Source organism: Scyliorhinus torazame, chromosome 27 (genome assembly GCF_047496885.1).
Source record: "Scyliorhinus torazame isolate Kashiwa2021f chromosome 27, sScyTor2.1, whole genome shotgun sequence".
In the NCBI taxonomy this organism is placed as follows: domain Eukaryota; kingdom Metazoa; phylum Chordata; class Chondrichthyes; order Carcharhiniformes; family Scyliorhinidae; genus Scyliorhinus; species Scyliorhinus torazame.
The window spans coordinates 36,691,640-36,707,547 of NC_092733.1; the positions used below are offsets into that span (position 1 = coordinate 36,691,640).

Sequence of the window (15,908 nt, forward strand, 5' to 3'; positions counted from 1 at the left end):
GATCATAGATAGCAGCTTCAGGGAATTAGTTACACCAAAGATTGGAGATAGATGGGTAACTGTAAGAGGGACTGGGAAGAAGCAGTCAGTGCAGGGATCCCCTGCGGTCGTTCCCCTGAGTAACAAGTATACCGCTTTGGATACTTGTTGGGGGGGGGGACTTACCAGGGGTAAGCCATGGGGTATGGGCCTCTGGCACGGAGTCTGTCCCTGTTGCTCAGAAGGGAAGGGGGGAGAGGAGCAGAGCATTAGTAATTGGGGACTCGATAGTCAGGGGCACAGATAAGAGAGTTTGTGGGAGCGAGAGAGACTCACGTTTGGTATGTTGCCTCCCAGGTGCAAGGGTACGTGATGTCTCGGATCGTGTTTTCCGGGTCCTTAAGGGGGAGGGGGAGCAGCCCCAAGTCGTGGTCCACATTGGCACTAACGACATAGGTAGGAAAGGGGACAAGGATGTCAGGCAGGCTTTCAGGGAGCTAGGATGGAAGCTCAGAACGAGAACAAACAGAGTTGTTATCTCTGGGTTGTTGCCCGTGCCACGTGATAATGAGATGAGGAATAGGGAGAGAGAGCAATTAAACACGTGGCTACAGGGATGGTGCAGGCGGGAGGGATTCAGATTTCTGGATAATTGGGGCTCTTTCTGGGGATGGTGGGACCTCTACAGAAAGGATGGTCTACATCTGAACCTGAGGGGCACAAATATCCTGGGGGGGAGATTTGTTAGTGCTCTTTGGGGGGGTTTAAACTAATGCAGCAGGGGCATGGGAAGCTGGATTGTAGTTTTAGGGTACGGGAGATTGAGAGTATAGAGGTCAGGAGCACAGATTTGACTTCGCAGGAGGGGGCCAGTGTGCAGGTAGGTGGTCTGAAGTGTGTCTACTTCAATGCCAGTATACGAAATAAGGTAGGGGAACTGGCAGCATGGGTTGGTACCTGGGACTTTTATGTTGTGGCCAATTCGGAGACATGGATAGAGCAGGGACAGGAATGGTTGTTGCAGGTTCCGGGGTTTAGGTGTTTTAGTAAGCTCAGAGAAGGAGGCAAAAGAGGGGGAGGTGTGGCGCTGCTAGTCAAGAACAGTATTACGGTGGCGGAGAGGATGCTAGATGGGGACTCTTCTTCCGAGGTAGTATGGGCTGAGGTTAGAAACAGGAAAGGAGAGGTCACCCTGTTGGGAGTTTTCTATAGGCCTCCAAATAGTTTTAGGGATGTAGAGGAAAGGATGGCGAAGATGATTCTGGATAAGAGCAAAAGTAACAGGGTAGTTATTATGGGAGACTTTAACTTTCCAAATATTGACTGGAAAAGATATAGTTCGAGTACATTAGATGGGTCGTTCTTTGTACAATCATCCTCCTTGTACAAACCCTCTTTGGCAGGAGGGTTTCCTGACACAATATGTTGACAGGCCAACAAGAGGCGAGGCCACATTGGATTTGGGTAATGAACCAGGCCAGGTGTTAGATTTGGAGGTAGGTGAGCACTTTGGGGACAGTGACCACAATTCGGTGACGTTTACGTTTGTGATGGAAAGGGATAAGTATACCCCGCAGGGCAAGAGTTATAGCTGGGGGAAGGGCAATTATGATGCCATTAGACATGACTTTGGGGGGGGGGGGGGGGCGGGTTAGGTTGGAGAAGTAGGCTGCAAGTATTGGGCACACTGGATATGTGGAGCTTGTTCAAGGAACAGCTACTGCGTGTTCTTGATAAGTACGTACCGGTCAGGCAGGGAGGAAGGTGTCGAGCGAGGGGGCCGTGGTTTACCAAAGAAGGAGGCCTATGTGAAGATGAGGTGTTAAGTTTCAGTTGGGGCGCTTGATAGTTACAAGGTAGCGAGGAAGGATCTAAAGAGAGAGCTAAGACAAGCAAGGAGGGGACATGAGAAGTATTTGGCAGGTAGGATCAAGGAAAACCCAAAAGCTTTCTATAGGTATGTCAGGAATAAAAGAATGACTAGGGTAAGAGTAGGGCCAGTCAAGGACAGGGATGGGAAGTTGTGTGTGGAGTCTGAAGAGATAGGCGAGATACTAAATGAATATTTTTCGTCAGTATTCTCTCAGGAAAAAGAGAATGTTGTGGAGGAGAATGCTGAGACCCAGGCTATTAGAATAGATGGCATTGAGGTACGTAGGGAAGAGGTGTTGGCAATTCTGGACAGGCTGAAAATAGATAAGTCCCCAGGGCCTGATGGGATTTATCCTAGGATTCTCTGGGAAGCCAGGGAAGAGATTGCTGAGCCTTTGGCTTTGATTTTTATGTCATCATTGGCTACAGGAATAGTGCCAGAGGACTGGAGGATAGCAAATGTGGTTCCTTTGTTCAAGAAGGGGAGTAGAGACAACCCCGTCAACTATAGACCGGTGAGCCTCACGTTTGTTGTGGGTAAAGTCTTGGAGGGGATTATAAGAGACAAGATTTATAATCATCTAGATAGGAATAATATGATTAGGGATAGTCAGCATGGCTTTGTGAAGGGTAGGTCATGCCTCACAAACCTTATCGAGTTCTTTGAGAAGGTGACTGAACAGGTAGACGAGGGTAGAGCAGTTGGTGTATATGGATTTCAGTAAAGCGTTTGATAAGGTTCCCCACGGTAGGCTATTGCAGAAAATACGGAGGCTGGGGATTGAGGGTGATTTAGAGATGTGGATCAGAAATTGGGTAGCTGAAAGAAGACAGAGGGTGGTGGTTGATGGGAAATGTTCAGAATGGAGTTCAGTTAAAAGTGGCGTACCACAAGGATCTGTTCTGGGGCCGTTGCTGTTTGTCATTTTTATAAATGACCCAGAGGAGGGCGCAGAAGGGTGGGTGAGTAAATTTGCAGATGACACTAAAGTCGGCGGTGTTGTCGACAGTGCGGAGGGATGTTGCAGGTTACAGAGGGACATAGATAAGCTGCAGAGCTGGGCTGAGAGGTGGCAAATGGAGTTTAACGTAGAGTGTGAGGTGATTCACTTTGGAAGGAATAACAGGAATGCGGAATATTTGGCTAATGGTAAAGTTCTTGGAAGTGTGGATGAGCAGAGGGATCTCGGTGTCCATGTACATGGATCCCTGAAAGTTGCCACCCAGGTTGATAGGGTTGTGAAGAAGGCCTATGGTGTGTTGGCCTTTATTGGTAGAGGGATTGAGTTCCGGAGTCATGAGGTCATGTTGCAGTTGTACAAAACTCTGGTACGGCCGCATTTGGAGTATTGCGTACAGTTCTGGTCACCATTATAGGAAGGACGTGGAAGCTTTGGAACGGATGCAGAGGAGATTTACCAGGATGTTGCCTGGTATGGAGGGAAAATCTTATGAGGAAAGGCTGATGGACTTAGAGAAGAAGGTTAAGAGGAGACTTAATAGAGGCATACAAAATGATCGAGACTTAATAGAGGCATACAAAATGATCAGAGGGTTAGATAGGGTGGACAGTGAGAGCCTTCTCCCGTGGATGGAAATGGCTAGCACGAGGGGACATAGCCTTAAACTGAGGGGTAATAGATATAGGACAGAGGTCAGAGGTAGGTTCTTTACGCAAAGAGTAGTGAGGCCGTGGAATGCCCTACCTGCAACAGTAGTGAACTCGCCAACATTGAGGGCATTTAAAAGTTTATTGGATAACCATATGGATGATAATGGCATAGAGTAGGTTAGATGGCTTTTGTTTTTTGACTTCCCATGTCGGTGCAACATCGTGGGCCGAAGGGCCTGTACTGCGCTGTATCGTTCTATGTTCTATAACACACATGGGTCTTGCATTGATGCAAAAACCACACCTCAAGAAATCGTCTTTACACTGCTGTTTCGTTTTTGTGGGTTGTTAACCAGAGGCCCTGAAGCTTTGCACAGAACTAATACTAGCACCGCTGTGTCCTACGCACAGCCTAATTTCCTCCTCATTTCAAAGGTGGCAGCGAAGATGTAAATGAGAAAACTGGATAAATAATTGACGCAGGGGAGAGTATTTCATCATTTCCTTTATTCAATTCGACAGGGTTTACAATTAGTATTAATTGTATTAATTTAGTCCAATTACTGCACTTGAAGAGCAAGCTTTTGAAACAAGTGGCCGCGGCGTTTAACCGGTTGCAGAACGAGCTTGTGTGCTTTTAGTAAGTGTTTCAATCCAAAGCTGCGCAAACACCCTGGGAATCTGAGCATAAAACAAAAGCTCCCTCTCCTTTAGAATGCAGGCGATACCATTTCACAGCCGCACTGGTTGAGAGTTGGGTTTTTAAATAAAAACTATTTCAGTCCCCACCCCCTCTATCTCTCATTTTCTCTCCCGCTTTCCCTTCCTTTATGGCGATCCTGGGCAGACCTGCCGCCCTGGCAGCGGCTCCAGCTTCAGCCAGATACCCTTCTCGGTCCGGAGTATCAGCTCGGGTTTCCGCCGCACCTCCCGCGACGTGTCGAGCGATAACCTGTAGCGGTGCAGAGTTAGCGCCACTGCCACCTTCATCTCAGACAGGGCGAAGTTCTGCCCAATGCAATTCCTGAACAAAAGAGGGGGGGCGGGGAGAAGAGTTGGTTACCATTCCAATCAACAGACATTCTGACCCCCCCCCCCGTCCCATTTCTTCGTGTCATGAGAATATCACTTTACCATGCAAATTATACAAAACCATTCAAAGTGGCTGTCGACGACGACGAAGGGCTAGACCAACCTATTGGTTATTTTTCAAAGCAATTGAATTCTCACCAGAAAAAGTATTCAACGATTGAGAAGGAGACTTTGAGTTTGGTGCTGGCTTTGCAACATTGTCACATTTGTGGCCAGCAATCCATCTGACACTTTTATATATACTGATCATAATCCGTTGATGTTTTTGGAGCGATTACGGAATAACAATCCAAGGCTGGAGTTTATTGTTACAGCCATTTCATTTTAAAATAGTACATGTGGCAGGACGAGAAAACGTGATAGACGATGCTTTGTCACGAATGTGATGGACGGAAGCAGGTTCAGTCGGAAGAAGAAGAACAAAAAAAAAATGGACTATATTATTATACCTGTTTGTGTGTGGTGTTTTTTGAAACAAAAAAAGTATATTTACTGTCTGCATTTCTTAAAGGACAGTGAAAAGATGAAAAATGAAACCATCTTGAAGTTGATGGGGGTTTTTTTTCTTGGGGGGAGGTGTCATGAGAATGTCACTTTAAGAAATGTTTGTCTGCTCACGTTACTGCAGTAATGTCAGAGTGTGGGTGGAGCTGAGCTGAGCTCTGCTTTTTACTTTCACTTTGAGAAAAGCTTGGGTGTGTCTGTTTTTTTGGTTTCATTTCAGTGTTGGAGCTGCAATCAGCCGCAGGAGGTGTAATGTCGTTCTCGCTGCCATGTAAAGACTATCTCTTGATCATTTGGGGAAATCACACAGATAACTGTTCTCAGTGGTGAATTTTAACCTGATGTGCTTCTGTTAAAAGTTTTTTAAAGTCTTCTGGATGTTGTTTGGGAATTTATTAAGGATTACTTAGTGTTGTATTCTTTGGGGGTTGTATTTGAATTGATGGTTGCTAAGATGTTCACTATGTTTTTAAAAGGTTAACTTGAGTTCATAGAATAAATATTGTTTTGCTTTAAAAAACACTTTTCCATTTCTGCTGTCCCACACCTGTAGAGTGGGCCGTGTGCTCCCCATACCACAATCTAGTAAAAGTTGTGGGTCAGGTGAACTCCATGATACACTTTGGGGTTCGCTAAATCCTGGCCCATAACACTCGTACTTACCAATTGTAACTCGATCCACATTAAGAAACTCGGTTAAATTAAGGGGGGGAGGGTGCGTAGACTAGGCTTGTGGCGAAGATTACGCAGTGATCTGGCGGAGGTATTTTCCTCTTTATTCATTCATTGCCCATGAACTGGGTAGCTTGTTTCAGAGGGGTGGTTAAGAGGCGACCTATTTTGCTGTGGAGCCTGGTAAGGACGGCAGACTTCCTTCCCGAAAGGAAGGACGTTGCTGAACCAGATGGGTTTTTACGCCAAGCTAATGATGATCATCGTTAGACTGTTAATTTCAGATTTTTATTGAATTCAAACGTTACCATTTTCTGTGGTAGGATTCAAAATGGGCAGCAAAGTGGTTAGCACTGCTGATTCACAGCACCGGGGTCCCAGGTTCGATTCCTGGCTTGGGTCACTGTCTCTGTGGAGTCTGCACGTTCTCCTCGTGTCTGCGTGGGTTTCCTCCGGGTGCTCCGGTTTCCATCCACCAGTCCCGAAAGACGTGCTTGTTGGGTGAATTGGACATTCTGAATTCTCCCTCTGTGTACCCAAACAGGCGCCGGAATGTGGCGACTAGGGGATTTTCACAGTAACTTCATTGCAGTGTTAATGTCAGCCGAATTGTGACAATAATAAAGATTATTTAAAAAGCCCAGGTCCCCAAAGCATTACCTGGAGTGACAATACCACTACGCTACCCCCTCCCCATTTTAAGATGGTTAAAATGGTTGACAAGTGTGGATGGAGAGACCATATTTCCTCCAGTGGGAGGGTCTGGGATGAATGGGAATAACCTTAAAATTAGGTTATTTTAAGGAATAACCCCCCCCCCCCCCTGTAGAAGCCAAGTATTGCACCTTCTCAAGGGCAATTGGGATTGGTCAAAGGTGATTTAAAAAAATTAATTCATGCAATGTGGGTGTCGATAGCTCGACCAGCATTTATTGTCCAACCCCAATTGCCCTTGAGAAGGTGGTGGTGAGCTGTTGCCAATGTTATGAAGCACTACCTCACAAGCAGGTGTTGGCTGTAGCACTCACTGTCGAACCCGCCGGGCAAGTGGGAGTTTTAAAAGTTAGAATTGAGAGATTATCATCAGGTAAAGGGGAGTTAAGGATGCACAGCCATAAGATGGATTTAGGCCGTATGCAATTGGTGGGATAGACTCGAGGGGTTGAATGCCTACAGGGCTGCTGGAATTCTGTCTCACTCTCCAATACGTTCCCTCCCTGTGCTAGACCAGCCACTCTACTCTCGCCAGGTTAAATTCGACCACATTTTAATCCTGAGGTCAATGTGTGTTATATGTCATGCAGTAACCTGCACTTCTCAGCTAGGTTTTTAGGACTAACCTGGCATCAGAGTGCTATGTAGAGCTAAGGAAGGCAGGGGCTATTAGCAGCAAGCATACTCCACCTCCCCCCCCCCCCCCCCCCCCCCTGTAGAAGCCAAGTATTTCAAATACAACTCGTATAGGTAAAAGATAGCTGTTTAAGCATAAATGTTGAGCCCCAGTTTTTAATACCCATTTATACAGCATAATTCACTTATACTGAAGTCCGTTGTTCTGGCAAATGCATATTTTCAAAGACAGTGTGACATTAAAAAAAGCACAGTTGCAAGATAATTTGACACTGTCTTGTGCTAATTGTCAAGGTCAAGGGATTGAATACACAGCAACATGAAGGCACCATTGTTCACAATGGTGATAACAGCTGGGTCAGAAAAGCTGATGTTGCACATTGAAGATGGACGGCTTGCCATCAAATCAAATGTGTTTGAGTCTAACCCAAACCAATTAGGATTATATTGGGGTGTAATTAGATGACTTAAGACAGATATGAAAGTGTATAACTAAAAAGTTTCTCCCCGCCAGGTTGGGGTTTTGTTGTCTTTGTGAGTATTGCCTTTGTAGGTTAAGTTTAGTTTTTAGTGTGTTGTCTGTGGTTTTATTGTCTTTGAAGGTGTGTTGTGCTGTGTTGTCTTTCTGTTAGTTTAGTCAGTTTTTGCCTTTGATTCTAGTCTCCAGTTTTGTTTTAGTGTTTAGATTTTAGGTTAGGTTTGGGGGTTCTGTCAGTCTAACAGTCTGTGTCAGTGATGTTAGTCCACTTTTGACTTTGAATTTGAGTTTAGCTGAAGATTAGCTCTCTCTCTCTTTTCATGTTTCATTGCCAGACTTTGACCTTTTAAAAGTTACTTTCGAGCTGTCTGCCTAAGCAAAGAAAGATAATGTCTGTAATTCTCTGAAAGCTTCGAATTGTCTACGAATTGCCTTTTAAATGACTTTCAAATTGTAATCAAGCGACTACAAATAAAACAATTCTTTTTGGCACCCGAGGAGTTTATACTGCAAATTTCTGCTGAGTTCCAGTATTCGCAAAGTGCTACTGATAACCGAATAGCAGAGATGATATAAATTCCTTCAACTTTACACAGTCGAATAATACAAGGAATCGAACAACTTAACACAGTCTACAAATATTACAAATCTTACAACTTGTCGTATTGCGCCAGGACTTGATTCATCAACTAAGCTTCCCCCAAACTTGGCGTATTTCGACAGGTTAAGATTCCTATAAATTAAAGATTCCTTTTAATTGGCGTAGTCAGGCAGTCGGGGGGGGGAGTACTGAGGACGACCTTCGGAGGCCCAGGTGACGACGGAAAGCTTCGAAGATAATCGGAGGAGGTCGGGAACCTTCGGGAAGCTTCGGAGATAATCGGAGGAGGCCCAGAAGACAGCCGGAACCCACGGCTAGACTGGGGTAAGAAATATCTTTTTCACCCATTAAAAGTCTTAAAGCCGCATCAATCAGTACTTCGACCCTTGAAAAGAACATTTTTAATAGACTGTGTTAAATAAATCAAGTGCCAGTCGGTCGGTCAGACTATCACACGTGACTGGAAGATGAGTCACTGCAGTAACTAAAATAAAACGTCAGTCAGCGGTCAAGAAAAGTTATGGCTGATCCTAATCAAAGTGTAGATTCAGAGCCTTTAGCAGACAGAAAATTACTCCCCACTACATCCAAGGGGAATACCAGATGTTTCTGTTGAAGATATGTTGGGGGATTGTAGATCTTTCACTCGTAGACATTTTAACCTATGTGAAACCTCAAACAAAATTGAATCAAAGTATGATATCCCCAGAGGACAGTGGTCATTCAATAATATCAAGAGAGCATGGGGAAAATGCACACGATTACACGGTGCAGAACGTGTAAAATGGTCCCTGGTAATTACGGGACCGATACACAGTCAGCAAGAGATCATTGTTAAAAATAAAAGTGATCATCAGCTTCAGTCCACTAAAGACCAACTAAGTGCAGTTCTTGAAGATTTGCAAGATGCAAAATCCAAACTTGAGCATTATGATGAAATTAGAACAGATTTGCAAAATAAAACCTCTGAACTCCAGCAGTTAAATGTTCAAATCGCAGAATTTCAAAATCAAGTTTTTAAAGTGGAGTCAGAATTCCAAAATCAAGTTTTTAAAATGGAGTCAAAATACCAACAGCTGCAATTAAATACTGAACGAAGTGATGATGAGTATAGGTCTACTAAAAGGCAACTAATTGCAGTTGTTGAAGAATTGCAAGATGCAAAATCCAAACTTGAGCATTCTGATGAAATTAAAACAGATTTGCAAGTTGCAAAATCCAAACTTGAGCATTCTGATTAAATTAAAACAGAATTGCAAGATGCAAAATCCAAACTTGAGCATTCTGATGAAATTAAAACAGATTTGCAAGATGCAAAATCCAAACTTGAAACAGATTTGCAAGATGCAAAATCCAAACTTGAGCATTCTGATGAAATTAAAACCGATTTGCAAGTTGCAAAATCCAAACTTGAGCATTATGATGAAATTAAAACAGATCTGCAAGTTGCAAAATCCAAACTTGAAACAGATTTGCAAGATGCAAAATCCAAACTTGAGCATTCTGATGAAATTAAAACAGGTTTGCAAGTTGCAAAATCCAAACTTGAGCATTATGATGAAATTAAAACAGGTTTGCAAGTTGCAAAATCCAAACTTGAGCATTATGATGAAATTAAAACAGGTTTGCAAGTTGCAAAATCCAAACTTGAGCATTATGATGAAATTAAAACAGAATTGCAAGATGCAAAGTCCAAACTTGAGCATTATGATGAAATTAAAATAGATTTGAAAGTTGCAAAATCCAAACTTGAGCATTATGATGAAATTAAAACAGAATTGCAAGATGCAAAATCCAAACTTGAGCATTCTGATGAAATTAAAACAGATTTGCAAGTTGCAAAATCCAAACTTGAGCATTATGATGAAATTAGAACAGATTTGCAAAACAAAACCTCTGAACTCCAGCAATTTCAAATCCAAGTTTTTAAAGTGGAGTCAAAATACCAACAGTTGCAATTAACTACTGAGCGAAGCGATGATGAGTATAGGTCCACTAAAAAGCAACTAATTGCAGTTGTTGAAGAATTGCAAGATGCAAAATCCAAACTTGAGCATTATGATGAAATTAAAACACATTTGCGAAACAAAACCTCTGAACTCCAGCAGTTATCTTTTCAAATAACAGAATTCCAAAATCAAGTCTTTGAAGTGGAGTCAAAATACCGACAATTGCAATTAAAAACTGAGCGAATTGAACTTGAAAATTGCAAGTTAGTGAAAGAAAGATGTGTTTTAGAAAGAAATATAACCAGCGTGACTGAACATTGCAATTCTTTGACAAACATGCTTTCTGTACAAAAGATTGAACAAACTCAGAAAGCAGTCCAAGCCACCCACCTAGTGGCACAATCGGCAATTGCACAGCCAAGATCAATTGTTAAACATAAATCATTTTCTCTGTCGGATGAATCAGACGAAGATAGTGTTCCTACAATACAAAATACTAAAGCAATTCGACTAGCCACTTTAAAACACAAATGGGTTAGAGTTGGAAGCAAAAAAATAGAAGAAGATGGTGAAACTATCACTAGAAACATATTTGACCACCAATGGGTTCATGAACAAATTGATCCTTCTAAAATTGACGAATGGTCCAAGGGTCTTCCACACCCTAAAAAGGGTGGTAAGACCACATGGGATGGAATTCACAGATTACAAGCCATTTACAGTCTCCACCCATTTGATGGAGTACGAATTCTGACTATCATGCTAGGTACTCGTATAAGTTCAACCCTTAAAAATGAAGTAGAAGTTGCCCTTGGAGACGATTTGCAAAATTTAGAAGCTGGTTGGCTAACAATCAAGAATTGGCTATTACAATTTCGCCCCCCGAGGACCAATTGGTCTAAGATCACAGCTTGCTTTCAAAAAAAGAATGAAGATATTCAGGATTTTGAGGAAAGATTTTTACGTACTTGGATGGAATATTCAGGGATGACACTCGACCAGGAAAATGACACATGGGATGCAAGCACTTTAAGTCCATTAAAAACGGCTTTTATAGCCGGTGTTAAACCTGGAGTTTCTGCTGCCTTGAATTTGGTTTTACCAGCTTGGGCCACAGCTGGCACATACCGAGACATAGTTGACCGATGCATTCAGATAGATCGTGGTTTTAACATTAACTTTTAACACTGCAGCTGCTCAAATGCAGCCTATTGCTCAAATCCAGCCCATGTTACCTGCTGCTCCAGCGGCGGCTGTTGCAGCACCTGCAGGAATATCAGCAGTAACTACAATTTCACCACCAGCGCCAGAGCAAACATGTACCCTTGCTCCATTAAAATCACGTAAGAAAATACCACAATGTCTTTCCTGTGGTAGAGTAGGACACTGGATGGCAAAATGCTATCAAAAACAACGGATGGATTCAAGAGATGATAATGAAGTAGACAATGTTCACTGCAATACATCTCCACCTCGTGGTCAACCATGTAACACGTACCAACAAGACACACCCAGTATGGCTTCTGGTCAGCCCTACTGGCTAAGCAACTACAACCATGGGTTGCTTTTACAGTTAATCAACAACAGTATCATAATAGCCCAACTGTTTACCACATGGCTTTACAGAATCATCTCAGGCAACTGCCTGTTCGGCCTTCCACCATTATCCAATATGAAGATGATGTTCTGATAACCTCCATCAATAAAGATAATCATGACAAAGACTTACGGGTGGTCTTGAACCACCTCAGCACTAACAGTCACAAAGCTAGCTTTCACAAAGCACAAATTGCCCAGAAAGATGTTTACTTGGGACAGAAAATTTCCAAACGAAAAAGGGAACTTACTCAGAAGAGAACGGCTGCCATCAAAGCAGCTAAAGAACCCTCAATGTATCGCTAAAAAGTTGCCAAGAACTGTCAACATAAGAAAACTGTCATTCTGAACGTTGCTTTATTAATTTAAAGAAATTAACATATCTTGTTAGCTGTGTTTCCTTTAACAGAATCGACAAATTCATCTACAGAAAATCAAGATACAGCACAAGATTGGTTCAGTTATATATTTAATAAGTTATTGTATTTGATATTTTAAAATAAATGTTTGGAATTAGCCTGGAAATTAAAACTTCAAACAATGTGGAAGCTGGTTTAAAAAAAAACCAACAATCTTTGATTAAAAGCCAAAAGAACAGGTTGTTCAAAGAAATTTGATAACGGGAATTTGGCAGCAATCCAACTTTTACTCCCAGTCCATTTGAGTGACAAAAAAAAAGTTTAAAGATGCGAATGGCATCATTCCAAGCTATACGCCTCTTTTTGTCTCTGCAAGAAAATTAACCCTTTCAACAAGCTTTTGTGTATTATCCAGAAGATGTCAAAGACTTGACATCAATTTTGATAATCATTTTACCATTTATTACTAGATCATATGTTCAACTTTTATTGTATAATCATTTTACAAGAAGTTCTTATTAATTACCAATGTGATCAAATTTGATTAATTTATTAATTATAATAATTATTTTGAAATGCCTGTTGCAATGTTAATTCCATTTTATTGTTTAAAACTGCAATGATTCTTTGCGCTTTTACCTATCCTATCGCATTAATGATGTATTTTAATCTTTTCTGATATATCTCAATTTTTCGATTTATCAAAGGGCCGACTGTAGAAGCCAAGTATTTCAAATACAACTCGTATAGGTAAAAGATAGCTGTTTAAGCATAAATGTTGAGCCCCAGTTTTTAATACCCATTTATACAGCATAATTCACTTATACTGAAGTCCGTTGTTCTGGCAAATGCATATTTTCAAAGACAGTGTGACATTAAAAAAAGCACAGTTGCAAGATAATTTGACACTATCTTGTGCTAATTGTCAAGGTCAAGGGATTGAATACACAGCAACATGAAGGCACCATTGTTCACAATGGTGATAACAGCTGGGTCAGAAAAGCTGATGTTGCACATTGAAGATGGACGGCTTGCCATCAAATCAAATGTGTTTGAGTCTAACCCAAACCAATTAGGATTATATTGGGGTGTAATTAGATGACTTAAGACAGATATGAAAGTGTATAACTAAAAAGTTTCTCCCCGCCAGGTTGGGGTTTTGTTGTCTTTGTGAGTATTGCCTTTGTAGGTTAAGTTTAGTTTTTAGTGTGTTGTCTGTGGTTTTATTGTCTTTGAAGGTGTATTGTGCTGTGTTGTCTTTCTGTTAGTTTAGTCAGTTTTTGCCTTTGATTCTAGTCTCCAGTTTTGTTTTAGTGTTTAGATTTTAGGTTAGGTTTGGGGGTTCTGTCAGTCTAACAGTCTGTGTCAGTGATGTTAGTCCACTTTTGACTTTGAATTTGAATTTAGCTGAAGATTAGCTTTCTCTCTCTTTTCATGTTTCATTGCCAGACTTTGACCTTTTAAAAGTTACTTTCGAGCTGTCTGCCTAAGCAAAGAAAGATAATGTCTGTAATTCTCTGAAAGCTTCGAATTGTCTACGAATTGCCTTTTAAATGACTTTCAAATTGTAATCAAGCGACTACAAATAAAACAATTCTTTTTGGCACCTCAGAAGTTTTAACTGCAAATTTCTGCTGAGTTCCAGTATTCGCAAAGTGCTACTGATAACCGAATAGCAGAGATGATATAAATTCCTTCAACTACACACAGTCGAATAATACAAGGAATCGAACAACTTAACACAGTCTACAAATATTACAAATCTTATAACTTGTCGTATTGCGCCAGGACTTGATTCATCAACTAAGCTTCCCCCAAACTTGGCGTATTTCGACAGGTTAAGATCCCTATAAATTAAAGATTCCTTCACCCCCCCCCCCATCATTTCTGTATGAGAGGCAGCAAGAGCAACTCACCAAGGCTCCTTTGTCAACACCTTTCAAACCCGTGATCGCTACCGCCTAGAAGGACGAAGGCGACAAATACCTTGGAACACACCCACCAGGAAGTTCCCCTCCAAGTCACTCACCATCCTGATTTCCTTCACTGTCACTGAGGCTCCATCCCTAAATGCATGGTGGGTGTACCTACACCCTATGGACTGCAGTGGTGCAACAAGGCAGCTCACCGCCACCTTCTCAAGGGGCATTTAGGCATAGGCAATAAATGCTGGCCAAGCTAGTGAGGCCCACATAAGAACATAAGAACTAGGAGCAGGAGTAGGCTATCTGGCCCCTCGGGCCTGCTCCGCTATTCAATGAGATCATGGCTGATCTTGTGTGGACTCAGCTCCACTTTCCAGCCCGAACACCATAACCCTTAATCCTTCAAAGAACTATCTATCTTTATCTTTAAAACATTTAATGAAGGAGCCTCTACTGCTTCACTGGGCAAGGAATTCCATAGATTCACAACCCTTTGGGTGAAGAAACTCAGTCCTAAATCTACTTCCCCTTATTTTGAGGCTATGCCCCCTAGTTCTGCTTTCACCCGCCAGTGGAAACAACCTGCACGCATCTATCCTATCTATTCCCTTCATAATTTTATGTGTTTCTATAAGATCCCCCCTCATCCTTCTAAATTCCAACGAGTATATAAAACATAGAAAATACAGCACAGAACAGGCCCTTCAGCCCACGATGTTGTGCCGAACCTTTGTCCTAGATTAATCATAGATTATCATAGAATTTACAGTGCAGAAGGAGGCCATTCGGCCCCTCGAGTCTGCACCGGCTCCTGGAAAGAGCACCCCACCCAAGGTCAACACCTCCACCCAACACCAAGGGCAATTTTGGACAATAAGGGCAATTTATCATGGCCAATCCACCTAACCTGCACATCTCTGGACTGTGGGAGGAAACCAGAGCACCCGGAGGAAACCCACGCAGACACGGGGAGGATGTGCAGACTCCGCACAGACAGTGATCCAAGCCGGAATTGAACCTGGGACCCTGGAGCTGTGAAGCAATTGTGCTATCCACGCATTGTGCTGTCCTTAAGAACAAATAAATCTACACTATATCATTTTACCGTAATCCATGTACCTATCCAATAGCTGCTTGAAGGTCCCTAATGTTCCCGACTCAACTACTTCCACAGGCAGTGCATTCCACGCCCCCGCTACTCTCTGGGTAAAGAACCTACCTCTGATATCCCTCCTATATCTTCCACCTTTCACCTTAAATTTATGTCCCCTTATAATGGTTTGTTCCACCCAGGGAAAAAGTCTCTGACTGTCTACTCTATCTATTCCCCTGATCATCTTATAAACCTCTATCAAGTCTCCCCTCATCCTTCACCATTCTAATGAGAAAAGGCCTAGCACCCTCAACCTTTCCTCATAAGACCTACTCTCCATTCCAGGCAACATCCTGTTAAATCTCCTTTGCACCTTTTCCAAAGCTTCCACATCCTAAAATGAGGCGACCAGAACTGTACACAGTACTCCAAATGTGGCCTTACCAAAGTTTTGTACAGCTGCATCATCACCTCCCGGCTCTTAAATTCAATCCCTCTGTTAATGAACGCGAGCACACCATAGGCCTTCTTCACAGCTCTATCCACTTGAGTGGCAACTTTCAAAGATGTATGAACATACACCCCAAGATCTCTCTGCTCCTCCACATTGCCAAGAACTCTACCGTTAACCCTGTATTCCGCATTCATATTTGTCCTTCCAAAATGGACAACCTCACACTTTTCGGGGTTAAACTCCATCTGCCACTTCTCAGCCCAGTTCTGCATCCTATCTATGTCTCTTTGCAGCCGACAACAGCCCTCCTTACTATCCACAACTCCACCAATCTTCGTATCGTCTGGAAATTTACTGACCCACCCTTCAACT

The 15,908-nt window shown here is 42.4% G+C and overlaps 2 protein-coding genes across 5 annotated transcripts in view; both read right to left on the reverse strand.

The window, feature by feature from the left end:
* LOC140403402 (uncharacterized) overlaps positions 1 to 15,908 on the reverse strand; it is a 960,939-nt gene that overhangs the window by 744,773 nt on the left and 200,258 nt on the right. The gene's annotated exons all lie outside the window — the stretch shown is intronic.
* Positions 3,956 to 15,908, reverse strand: part of cyp4f3 (cytochrome P450, family 4, subfamily F, polypeptide 3) — an 83,536-nt gene continuing 71,583 nt past the window's right edge. For all 4 annotated transcript variants that reach the window (XM_072491260.1, XM_072491259.1, XM_072491258.1 and 1 more), the window contains one exon: positions 3,956 to 4,487. In XM_072491260.1, coding sequence (XP_072347361.1) covers positions 4,292 to 4,487 — 196 coding nt within the window. In that variant the 3' untranslated portion in view covers positions 3,956 to 4,291. The remainder of the gene's footprint in view (positions 4,488 to 15,908) is intronic.